At 31.5% G+C, this 13,090-nt stretch overlaps 2 protein-coding genes and 1 long non-coding RNA gene across 3 annotated transcripts; 1 reads left to right on the forward strand and 2 right to left on the reverse strand.

The window, feature by feature from the left end:
* Positions 1-387: 387 nt before the first annotated feature.
* On the reverse strand, positions 388-7,315 carry LOC100141778 (serine protease H117). The gene is made up of 10 exons (XM_064356625.1): positions 7,041-7,315; positions 6,823-6,989; positions 6,683-6,772; positions 6,489-6,628; positions 6,278-6,441; positions 1,322-1,419; positions 1,126-1,276; positions 824-1,080; positions 637-776; positions 388-583 (listed from the first exon to the last, which is right to left on the reverse strand). The coding sequence occupies exons 1-10, from the start codon at positions 7,298-7,300 to the stop codon at positions 407-409; spliced, it is 1,644 nt and encodes a 547-aa protein (XP_064212695.1). The 5' UTR covers positions 7,301-7,315; the 3' UTR covers positions 388-406.
* Positions 7,316-10,669: 3,354 nt separating this feature from the next.
* Positions 10,670-11,507, forward strand: LOC135266343 (uncharacterized). The gene is made up of 2 exons (XR_010334324.1): positions 10,670-10,955; positions 11,006-11,507. It is a non-coding gene; the product is annotated as an uncharacterized LOC135266343 (long non-coding RNA).
* Positions 11,060-12,183, reverse strand: LOC100141575 (brachyurin-like). The gene is made up of 6 exons (XM_064356884.1): positions 12,079-12,183; positions 11,874-12,037; positions 11,660-11,826; positions 11,525-11,617; positions 11,338-11,477; positions 11,060-11,288 (listed from the first exon to the last, which is right to left on the reverse strand). Exons 1-6 carry the CDS (start codon positions 12,136-12,138, stop codon positions 11,121-11,123), a joined length of 792 nt encoding a protein of 263 aa, XP_064212954.1. The 5' UTR covers positions 12,139-12,183; the 3' UTR covers positions 11,060-11,120.
* Between the last annotated feature and the right edge of the window lie 907 nt (positions 12,184-13,090).

Below are 13,090 nucleotides of genomic sequence, written 5' to 3' on the forward strand. Positions count from 1 at the left end.
AATTACAGTATGTTAATTATACTTCATCTTATGTATGTAAATTCTGTTAATTTAGACGTCAGTTCCTGTGGTCACTTTGCCACCAGGTATGGGAGATGCTCTACACATCTACACATTATAGTTTTTTCGTTGGCTAAGATCAACATTTTTTTATGTTTGAAATAATTTGAATACATTAGCTCAAAGCCATAAAACATTGTATATTATAAGTGTTATCAATGTTATCATACTTCTGAATATCAAATAAAGTGATTTTCTGGTTTCAAGTGTGCTTTTTTTTTCATCATCCTTATTAAAAAAAACATAATTTGGCGTAAGCAGATGACTTAAGGATTGCAAATAAAAAAATTTTTTCTAATTTTAACTTTAGTTTTTTATTTCTTTCAATTGATTTTTTGGAGTTAACTTACAAATACACTGAATTGGACTTTGTAATATTAGAAATCCAAGACCCGTAAGGACCAATTCTAGTGAATCCTGAAGGATCAGTGCTTTCGCAACCATTTGCACTTATAAAACTCGAAACCCCAACTAGATACGTCAAGGCACCACCATAAAGTATCATAGGACTTCCTAAATCACCCTAAATTTGATTTAGTAGTATTATTAAGACTAAAATGTGTTGGCAAAGCTTACCTTACAAGTACCCTCATTATAATTTCCTTCAGCACACACCATATTGTCAGTAATCTGATTTCCGTAAGTTAACTTGCATTCGTCATTACTTAGAGTCGTCAAGTACACATAATTAAGTTCATCAACTAGTCCAGAAGTTTCTAATAAACTTTGTTAGGTTGCTTAAACCTGGCTAAAATTGCCTTACCATCGCTAGTTTGTCCCCAACCCAGTGTTATTACAGACGTGTAATCGGGGATTTTAATCGTTGACAGTAAGCTTACAGGTTTAATATATTCAGTGTATGTTATGGCCAAGCGAAACTGGATAAGACCTATGTCATTTTCCAACGTGGTTTTGTTAAATTCTGGATGCAAGTAGTAAATGTCAGTGGATAATCGTACAGCATTTGCGTCATTGCTACTCAAACTGTTTGATCCAATTCGAATTGTAAATAGTTGGGCTCTGGAAGGGAAAAATGACCACAGTTTGACTAAAAGTATGACTTACTCATCAACGCATTGGCCTGACGTTATGACCCATTTATTTTTAAAAAGGGTCCCTGCGCAAAAATAACTACCAGTACTTGTACTTTTGGTAATAGCAGCTGCAAAAGGGAACTGACCAGCCTTGGCGGTTTTGCCACCAATGATACCAACACCTCGATTTTTGTAATTTAGTTAAAATTTGATTCAAGTTATATTACCTGGTTTCGCATTGACTGAAACCGCCAACACTATTAAAATCAACACACTGTATTTGATCATCTTTCTGAATATTGTAAGTGGATTTTTCACTTGCAAACTTGTATGTTATCACACTTATCAAGAATCTCTTGGACCACTAATAAACTGATATAAACTGATTGTGTGGAGATCTGATTGTTTTGTTTTGCAAATTTTGTCTCAATGTTATTACAATAATAAACTTTATTCGTATTTACAGTGAACGTGTTGCACTCGTCAGATTAATTTAGTAATACAGCTGATACACCTAAGGACACATAAATCATGTATAAAAACAAGAACATTAACAAAGGGATTTAGGTTCAATTAGACATTGTTGTATAAATTTATCAATGTTTTTTGGGAGCAATACACTGTCTCTGGCAGTGATTTATTAAAAAAACTTGACCATAGTAATTTTGGGTGCTTCTACTTTTGTTTAGCCTAGTAAATTCTAGGTGCAGCGATTAAAGCAATGTTCTGCTTTTTTGTTATAATTAAGTTATTTTGTTATGCAGTTGATTGTTACAAATGTATAGACAGATTAGAGTTAATATACCTAATTCGATAAATTTATTTTTTACTTCATTAGTCATCACGTTAATGTAAATCAGCGATAATCCTGATAGCTCGTAATTATATGGCAAAGAGTCTTAAAGTGTGTGGGCTTTGACTTCATATCATAAGAACGCCATATAATAGAACGTATTTAAAAAGAACACAATAAACCATCTTTAAATCTTGTTTTTCAAACTTTTTTGTTTAACTGTTGAAGTAAGAATACTATTTTTTAGAGTTTGATTGATAACTCTGCTATGTGTGCTTTAAAAGTTACTTTAGAATCTAGTATTATGCCTAAAAATTTAACCGTTTCATTGATGTTAACACATCATTTAGTTGAAAAATATATGTTAAAGTTTTTAATTCCACTGTACTTTTTCAGTTGAATGTTTTAGTGAATAAATTTCGTACACTACAAATATTTCTTGTTCTCACATAGTTACTTATGGTTTTTATCATCACATGCAACGTTTCCATTTCTATATTCACTCTTTTTTTCTTCTTTAGTTTTAAGTTTTCTTTTTATTATTGTTTAATATTTATCAAATCAATATTTGAACTGTGTTTTCTTTAAATTCAAGCTAAAAGCTTCAGTGTTTATTTTTGCTTATGGTGAAGGTGAATGTGGAAAACAATAATGTAAAAAATAACTTTATTTTGGAGTAAAATAATCTTAAATTTGTGGAATTTACTGTTTCATTTTTAATTGAAAGTGCATTCGCAATGCACCTTCAAACCAATGTATCTTTGTGAGCAAGCTCCAAATTTTCATTTTGTTTCTACATTTGGACTACTGAAGTGATTCTCTCGAGCACTGTGCAACTGGGAATTCGCCAATTTTGGGACAGCCTGTATAATGGTTCTGAGCTTTCCTTTTTCCTGTACACTAATTCATTTGGGACAGAATTCTTATATTGCTTACCTTTGCAACAGTTTTCACAAATATTGCTTTTTTCTTTAACATCTTCAAAGTTTATACTATGAACCGTATTATTGAGTGTCTTCATACTTTGAATACTTATTTTCTTATTTCATCGTCAATTGCTTTAGTTGTTGAGCAATTTTCATTTTTTGATTTAAATAGTAATCGTTTATTCTTGTACAGTCAGCATAACTTTTCCATTGGTGCAACTATTGAGAAAACGGTGAATAATTATTTTTAAATTTTCCATCAGAGTTTCGCAGTTTTTTACATTAAAAAAATCACAATATGTAGATGTGCCAATATTGGGAATTATTTCATAGGAATCCGTTTAAAAAATAATTTATTTTTATTGTTAATCACGACTGACGATTTATTTAAAATTCGTTATTATTTATCAACAACTTTGTTACCAATAATTTGTATTATTTTTATCTTTATATAAAGATTGTATCAGAAAAATGTGTCTCAATTTTAGCAAGTAATAAAACTCATCAAATACAACAATTTTTCTGTTGTATAAATGAATGTGGACTGTATTTTTTTATTAATTGATGAATTGATAAATCAAACTATTTTGATTTATTGATAATTCTGTTGTTGTTTGTTTATATTTTTTATACATGGTGATATGATTTTATTTGAATTAAATCTAAATCCAGTACGCAACATTATGCAACGTTTTGCGAAATTCTTTTTTGTGCCAGATAGTGATGAGTACTTGGACTTCCGGACTTTTTCGTGCTGCGATGTTTTTTACTTTGCAACAATGGCTAGGGACATTTAATAAGTTGGTATTGCTATCGTTGACATGGAAACGGCTATTTTTTTACGATAAGTGACAGTTCTTGTCAAATTTTTGATTGTTTGTTCTTTGATTGTTACCAACCCATTAGCAAAAAACACTAAATTATAAAAAATATTAATATTTTTTTTCAGAGATTTGTTACCAAAAATATTGTATCTAACTTGTTTGGAAAGCAATTTTCCACATTGGCACTTCATGCAGTACTCGCTACGCTCGTGCAGCAAACAAGGTGCTTATGTGGAAAATTGCACTTTCTAAACTCGATATGTAAATAACTAATTTATAATTTTTACTATTTTCCTTTTTTTTTGTGCAGACGAGCCGGTCAATGTTTAATAATTAGTTTGTATTCATAGCAACAATTTTTACTGTTGTTTAAAATTGTTACCCTGTATGTTTGTATATCTTTAGAGTGTAGATTTTAAATTTGCCGACCAAATTTGGCCATCAGCTCTAGTTTTTGTTTAATAGCTTATGAAAAATGCGGAAAGTGCTAATTTGTGTTACCTGTATATTTTAAAAACTAGAGCTGGTACAAAAAATTTGTTTGCACTTTTGAAGTAATTAGTATCTAACAGCTAGGTACTCAACAACAGCAAAAAAGCCTAAGAAATAAATTTAAATGACTAAAGAGCCAAGTGCATTTTTCTAAATAAATGCAAATAAGAGTTACCTATATCTCAAAAACTAGAGCTGATAGAAAAAATTTGTTTGCAGATTTAATGGTCATTCAACAACAGCAACAACATCAGAGGCAATCCATAAGTAAATGATTAAGAGTTAGGTTCTTTTAAAAAAAATGCTAACTTGTGCTACTTACATACGCTGAGGTTTTTTTTTTCCTAAACATAGCATAACACATACAGGGACATTTCTTTAACTCGCTTTCTTTAACGCATTGTGAATATTGCTATGCAACTAATTGTACCGTGCGCCATCAAAAATTCTCAAACACTGAAAAATTAGTTTTTGTGAAATTTATTGAGGTAATAGTAACAGGTAAAAAATAATAATCTATTTTAACAAATGTTCGAAATGTCCACCTTCTCATTCCAGACAATAACCGAGCCTGTTATAAAAACCCTGAACAGCATTTCGTATGAAAGTGGGGTTGAGCTCATTGCAAGCATGTCTAGTCCGATCTTTAAGTTCTTCCACATTATTTATTATCACATTATTATAAATTTTACATTTTAAGTACCCCCAAACAAAAAAGTCATTGGGGGACTAATCTGGGGACCGAGGGGTCCAAAATATTGGTCTAAACCTTCCAATCCACCGCTTCGTCTAAATAATGTCTGATTCCTGCAGTGAAATGCGGAGGAGCTCCATCCATTTGGAACCAGGCATTATCAATGTTTAAATTTTGGATTTGGGGATCTACTTGTGTGCGAAGAAGTTCTAAGAAGTAAACTGAATTTAAATATCTTTCTTAGAAAAATGGGCCTATTAGTGTGCTATTTATTAATAACTCCTGCCCATACGTTAACCGTACGGTTGTACTGTCCTTGTTAAATTTTGGAGGCGTGGATTAGTCCTTGACCAATATCTCTAAAGAACAGAATAATCAAGGAAAAGGATATGGACGAATAAGTGAATCACCGATAATTTTGAGAATTTACTTCACCATCATGTTTAAATGATGCTTCGTCTGTAAATACTATTTTTTCCAATATTTCTTCATTTTCATTTAATAAATTGAACATTATTTCACAATAATCGGTTCTTTTAATTTTATCTTCGTTACTCAATAGCTGATGATTTGTAAATTTATACGGTTTGTATTTAAAGTCTTTCAACACTTTTCTAACTGAAGAATACGAGATTCCAAAATTGTTGCTCATCATTCTTAATGAAGACATCGGGTTTTCTTCTGCATAACATAAAATGTTTAATTTGGTTTCTTCAGTTAATACATAATTTGATCTTGTTCTCTTGTGGTGTTCGTATTCGACACACCTGCGTTTATTAAATTGGCATTGTTATTGGCATTGTATAAATTTATTATCTGTATCTTCTCTTTCGTTCGTTCGTTGAATTTTTTCTTGATTTTATCGTAATAATAACTTCAAATAACCTGACACTTGACATCAAATAATTATTTTTACGTTTCTAATTGTAATTTAAATTAGACCAATGCTTTGATATGCTTTTTTTTCAGATTGAACATAGGGACTATGTTCAGAGTTAAAAAAAATCTCCGCCCTGTTCAGTTTACAAAGTCCATGTTAATCCATTACAAACAGTTCTATAGAAACGCCTATGTTTAGCAAAGTAAAAACTTTAGTGTACATTTTAAAACTAGAACTGATAGAAAAAATATGTTTGTAGTTTTGAAATCAGCGTCCAACAGTTACTTAACAAAGGCAAAAAAATCTAGGGCAACATACATGCTGTAAACTAGTGTTATTAACTGATGTTATGTTATATTACCGTACTATGTAGAATATCTGTAAAGTAGTTATTTAGATCATTACTTTACACGACAGGTTAGAGTTGGATCTTACAAAATATTTTTTACTTTTAATTATTTTCCCCTCCATCTTACAATTTCAAAACTTTAATTTTTGGATAGGTGTTAGTAAAAACGATTTACTTCTAAAGTTTATTCAATTAAAAATACGGTTTGATTTTCACAAATTCTAATAAGTGTTGGTAACATTATTGATCCAATCGACGTATGGACTAGTTCTGGTAAAACCGGAAGGATCAGTGCTTTCACATCCATTGGCACTCAAGAAGCTTGAAATCCCCACGTGGTATATCATTGAAGTACCACCGTATTGGAAAAGAGGACTGCCAAGGTCACCCTAAAAATTTCACTAGAAGAGAAAAATTTGGGAAAATAGAAACTTACCCTGCAAGTCCCTTCGTTATAATTTCCACTAACACAAACATTATTGTCCGTAACTTGGCTTCCATACGTGAGTCTACATTCTTCGTTACTGAGAGTTGTCAAATAAACATAATTAAGTTCGTCCACCAATCCGGCATTTTCTAAAAAACCAAACATGAAAAATATCATATGGACTATTAAGATGAAAAAAGTACCATCATTAATTTGTCCCCACCCGAAGGTGATAACAGAAGAAGAATCGGGGAGTGCGGAGGACGCCAACACACTGATAGGTTTAATGTAATCTAAAAATTGGGTTTTTGGTTATTTTTTAATTTTGGATTTGGCGTAATACCTGTTTCTGTGATAGGCAGACGGAACTTGATAAGTCCCACATCATTTACCATTTTTGTAGCATTGTATTCAGGATGCAAGAAGAAGGTATCCGTTGCTAATCTCAGCGCATTTGGATCGTTTGCACTCAAACTGTTCGATCCCAATCGAACAGTGAGCAAGACGGCGCTGTTGAATAAAAATTTCAATACAAAACCACCTCAAAAGTGTTTAAATTACCCATCGACACACTGTCCAGCTGTCAGAACCCATTGAGTGTTAATCAAAGCTCCGCTGCAGAAATAAGTACCAGTAGCTGTGCTTTTGTAAATGGCTGCAGCGAAAGGGAACTGACCGGCTTTTGCAGTATGACCACCAATTATGCGTACTGAAAAAAATAAGACAGTCAAGAGTGTTTTTTGTGTTTCTTTGTTACCATTTGGGGATGATTCCACCCAAACTGTAGCGATGCAAAGGAGGAGAGCAACGGATTTCATCATTTTGGCGAGAGTGGCAAGTTTCGCCTTGGATTTTGATTATATTCATTCGAGTTTTGAGTGTTTTATCAGTCTTATCGTTGATCTGTAGAAATCAGGGAGGATGTATGTTGTACAACAAATCATGATGGATATCGGCATTCACGTCAAATTTATGGCAGGAATTAGGATTACAAAGCGATATTAATCTTTACTGCTTCCAAAAAAATAAACTTTGATCACATAAGAGATTTCACTTAGTTGATACGAGTTGTATGATCACATGCCATTCCAAAACGAGCAATCACATGATATGAAAATACAGCATCGCGTCGTTTAATAATAATTTGGTTTAACAATATCTATTATCAAATGCTCGAAATGCTCTGGGATAAATAGTTTTTGAGAAAAAGTCGTTTAAAATTGTTGAAAATTTAGGGCCATTAAGATTCATTTTATAACAAAATGTTAAAGTTTCTGGTGTGTAATAATAATTAGCAATAATTTATTTAATTTTTTATTCATATTTCAATTCAAAAATATCGGTTGCTATTAGGGGTAATTTCACCCCGAATTTTGTAAACCAGATTATCTAAAGATTTTCTCTTATTTAACAATAATTTTTTCTGATTTCGTTTGGTTTCCTTTTATTTTTCAAGATTTTCTTTGATATTTTTTTATCTTGTACAGTGTTTTTTGCGGTTTAATCCTCGGTTGCCATTGAACAATGGCATTAGCGTAATAAATGTAAAAATGGTGTAAAAATATAGCATTTATAAAAACATATACAGGGTGTTTCATAAAGCGTGTGTTAATTTTACCACGGAATAAAACTATCAGAGTACAATACAACAACTTTTGTGTACAGGGTGTTAGGGAATGGCTTAAGAAAAACTCAGTTTTAAAGTCCGGGGATGACCACTTTGTGGTTGAAACGCGTTGTATTTAAATTTAAAATTAACGTTTGCTATGTCGGGTTTTTGAACTGTGTTTTTGTAAACTTTAATAAAAAAAATTACGAAATGGACCAAGAAGTCGATGTACGTCTGCCAATTTGTCAATAATTTTTAAGTACTCCTTAATGTTTATTATTCCAGGTCAGCAGTTTTCAAAATTTTGAATCATAGGTTCAAAACGATTTTTTGGGAAAACTATATATTTTAGATATGTTTGTTTCAAAACTATGTATAAAAAAACTGCCACTTTTCACAAATGGTTTTCTCTTTTACCGGTGGGTTTTCTTGGCATTAAATTCTAATTTGTAGGAGTTTAAATTAAAATAAAATTACTCGAAAACACCGAAAGTTTTAATTTTTGATCTACTTTCACCGGAAAAATTATAACATCACTTAAATTGTAAGAGTTTAAGACTTAAGAGTTTTGAAAATAGTACTGAAATTGATGATCTTGGGTAGTAGCATTTTCAAGTAATTTCGGCGGCTATCAGTTGTTTTAAAACAATTGGTGTAGATTCATGATTAGCTAATTAAAAGTCAAATTATCAAAATCACATCAGAACAAGTACAAGGAAGGCAGTTATTCAGGCTCGAGAAAGTATAACAGGTATTAATGATTGCCTCCGAATATCAAAGTTGCCTCAGTAACCCTTATTTAGGCCAAAAAACTAATCCGAATGAAATTCATTTTTTGCTTTTTTTGATAATCAATAAGTTGTATTTTAATTGTTGACGTTACAGTTAGAAGTTTAGTTTAATTTAACGTTAAGTAGTTAATCAATAAATTTTTGATTAATTTATATTCTTAAATTTAAACGGTAAAAATAGTTATTTACCTAACGTGTTTGGAAAATACAATTACCTATATGAGCAATTTGTTTGCGACACGAGCGCAGCGAGGGTTGCTTGAAGTGCGAATGTGGGAAATTGCTTTCATTCAAGTTAGGTACAATATTTTTTATAACAAATAACTATTTTTTTTCAACAATAGCGGAATCAACCTAATAAATGTCCCTAGTCATTGTCGCAAAGTAAAAAATACCGCAGTGCGAGAAAGTCAGTTTTCCACACGCTAGAGATAACCGGGAAATAGCTATCTAAACGCTGTGAACCGGTTTATAAAAAGCTTTGTTAAAATTTAATTCGTTGTTAAAAGTTAACAACGCGATTGGACGAAAAAAATTTTTTCAATTTGGTCACGTGATCACGCATTTAATTGCAGATTAACTTCATAACACTTCTACAAACCGACCCCACGGACCGGTTTACAGAAAGCTTTGTTAATATTTAATTCGTTCTTAAAAGTTAATAACGCGAATGGACCATTCACATTTATCCAATTTGGTCACGTGGTCAATCACGCATTTAATTGCTAATTAAACTAATGACGTTTCTATAAACCGGTCCTATGAGTACAAAAATATTTTTTATGTGGTGCAATAATTTTGCCGGTCAATGTATTTGACCCCAAAAACTAAGTGCACTGTTGCCATTTTTTTGTAGTTTTGAAACAGCAAGTAAACGAGTTTTACTTGAACGATTCGTTTTGTTATTCTCTATCTACTTTCAAATTTTGTGGTAAACTATTTCATAACACGCTGTATTACATTTTGCAAAATTTTTAGTCATTAATTATTTTTACTCTTTTCCTCCTTACTTTTTGTGCAAACGAACCGTTCAATGCGTACCAATCGCCACAGGTTGCTTTTTTCTCTTCCGATCGCAACAAATGTATTTCGGCCCTTTTATTTTAATACACATATATAGACGAGTACAAGTTTCCATGTGTTACCTTTTCCAAATGTTAAGTAAATTTGTAAAACTTTTATTGAAAAATTACAAATAAAAGAAATGTTTAATTTGTTGTGGTCTGTTACATTTTAAAATTAACATACACTGGAACACCCTCTATAAATTCAAATAACCAAATGAAAAATGCCTATTAACAAACATATGAATTTTTTGCGTTTCTTTTGGTTCAGTCTGTATAAATTTTCTCGAAAACTATTAGTCGCAGAACAATTATTTTTTTTAGTAGATAGATAAGTACAAGAGCTTTCTAACGATAACAAACTTAATGGGATTACGATTAACAGTTTTGGAGTTATCGTCTGACAAACACTCCAAAATTTCGACAAAAATCGAAAAAATCAGACATTTCAAAAACGAATCACTTGAGATTTTTTAAAATTTTTGAGGACTTAAGGAAACGTCCTTGACTTGAGAGACAGAAAAATGCACAAAACGCTCTTGAATTCAGAATACATATTTTTTCGAGTTTTTGAAGACAAGTGGTACTTTGGTATTCAAAAGACTCTAAAAAATCTCTAATAATCATCGCAAACATGTTTCAATTATAGTTTTCTAGAAATAGAATTACACGCTAAATACATAATTTATTAGCAATCGATTGAAGGTCTCTGGTGTAAACATAAGTTCAGTTTCTCTGTACTTGTATCAGTGGGTATTTCACGTTGTAATTACATTGCTTTACTTTTAAGTAGACATTTACAGATAAACTTTAAGTAATTTCTCGCGTTTCAAATATCCTGATATAAAAACAATACTTAAATACAGTTTTTCTTTTAAGTGAAGACTCATTTTAAAGCGCGATTTCCAACAACCGAGACAATGTCTTTTGTTACCAAAGCATTACTTGTAATTATGGTCTTGATTTCTTTAACTGTTGGGGAAGTCTATAAACCACCACCAGGACATCATAAGTGAGTCACTTAACTACAGGTTAGGATAATTTCTAAAATTCATATTGTAGGGGTCGAAAATAAATATTACTAACGCTACCCAGAAATAATAATTATTGGGATGGTTTACTGGCTGAATACTTTTATTTCAACATGTGTTTCTTTCGTAACAGCATAATATTTTCTTTACTCTATGTTGGTAACATTTCGTATCCAGTCTACAAACGGATATGTTCGTGTATAACCCGATGGCTCAGGCGTATCGCATCCATTTTTGCTAATAAAACTGGCAACACCCACATGGGTAGTTCGAGGTCCGTTACTATATCGTACCAAGGGCGTTCCACTATCACCCTGAAAAGATTTGCAAACTTCAAACAAAACCAGTGTTGTTGTGGCAAACCTTCCAAAAACCTTCGTTAAAATTACCACCAGCACACACCATCGTGTCCAAAATTTGACTACCAAAGCTGAGTTGGCACTCTTCATTAGAAATTGGAATTAAATAGACATAATGGAGCTCATCGGTGATTCCAGCCGTTTCTGAATATTTAAATAGACTTAATTACTACATTTGAGTTTGTTTTTACCGTCGTTAAGTTGGCCCCATCCCAAGTTCATAATTCCGCCCATGTTGGGCAAAAGGTCATAACTTGGCAAAAAATCGATCGGTTTTATATAATCTGTAATCAATTACTACATCTCTATTGAAGTAACAATGTTACCTGTAAATGTCACTGGCAATCGCAGCTTTATTACCCCAATATCATTTTCTAATGTGTCAAGGTTGTAATTTGGATGCAAAACGAACGTGTCTGTGGCAAATTTTTGAACGTTTGGATCGTTTGCTTTCAAATTGTGTGCTCCTAAATAAATCGTAAATAAAACAGCTCTAAAACCAAAAATTGAAATTTTGTATTGAATTTAAAAGTAACTAACCCATCTACACAATAGCCCGACGTTAAAATCCACTGGTTGTTCATAAGGGCACCTCCACAAAAGAACGTACCAGTGTTGGTACTTTTGTAAATGGCAGCAATGTATGGAAATTGGCCGGCAAATGCTACTTCACCCCCAATAATCCGTGGTTTTGCATTTTTGGTCTAAAAAAAGTAATTTGCAACAACGGTGCTGTTTTACTCACTTTGTTGCTGTAAGTAAAATTTTGTCCAATAATAAAAAGGAGAAAAATAAATAATTTCATTTTGACTTGTTTATCTGTACCGATACTTGTTTGGTCGTATTTATGTGTTATTTAATAATCTTAGGGCTTACAGCATTATCTTTTTAATTTGATGGTTTAAGCTTTAATTTTAGTACAGAAAAGTGGCAAATTGATAAATAAAAACCTAACTTTTGGTGTAATTTTATGTCTTTTTTTAAGTTTTTTTTAATGACCCATAAAGACATGGGGTGAATCTGATATTTTTTCACTATCATATCTCAGAAATTACATGTATTATAAGAGTTTTATATACTTTATATACTAAAGTTATTTTGAAATTTGATGTAGGTATCAGGTTGGAGTAGCTGTGTGTTTTTTTTTTTAATTTTAGCGACCGTTTTTTACGGATTTTTACCACAAAACATTTTTACTTTTTTTCATGGAATTATTAAAGAATTAGGTGTGATTAATTATTCGGGAAAGCAGACAAGCTCATTTTCTGGTAAATGATGTATTGTTTGCGTTTCGTCCCAAAAAGGTAGGGAAACGTAGACAATAATAAATCATCTACCAATAAACAAAATTGGAGAATTATATTGTATAGTTTCATTTGATGACTCAGAAATACATTTTTTTATATACATTGTTTTATTTACTCCTACAGAACCTAAGTCAAAAGAAAAAAAGTCAAAAAGGCAATAGTGTTGTAAAATGGAGAGCGAGTCTACTAAAAGTTTTTTTTTACTACACAGGGTGTATTAGAAATACGTGTCTTAATTTTAATAGGTAACAGAGCTCAACAAATAAAACATCTTTTCTATTTGTAATTTTTCAATAAAAAATTCGCAAATTTATTTAAAATTTGGAAAAAGATAACATACTGAAACGTATACCCGCCAATAACTACAAAAATAAAAGAACCGAACTATTTTCGTTGTGATAGAAACGGACAATTTAAACAATTTAAAACAACAATGAAAATTGTTGCTAT

This window comes from Tribolium castaneum, chromosome 5 (assembly GCF_031307605.1).
Source record: "Tribolium castaneum strain GA2 chromosome 5, icTriCast1.1, whole genome shotgun sequence".
In the NCBI taxonomy this organism is placed as follows: Eukaryota; Metazoa; Arthropoda; class Insecta; order Coleoptera; family Tenebrionidae; genus Tribolium; species Tribolium castaneum.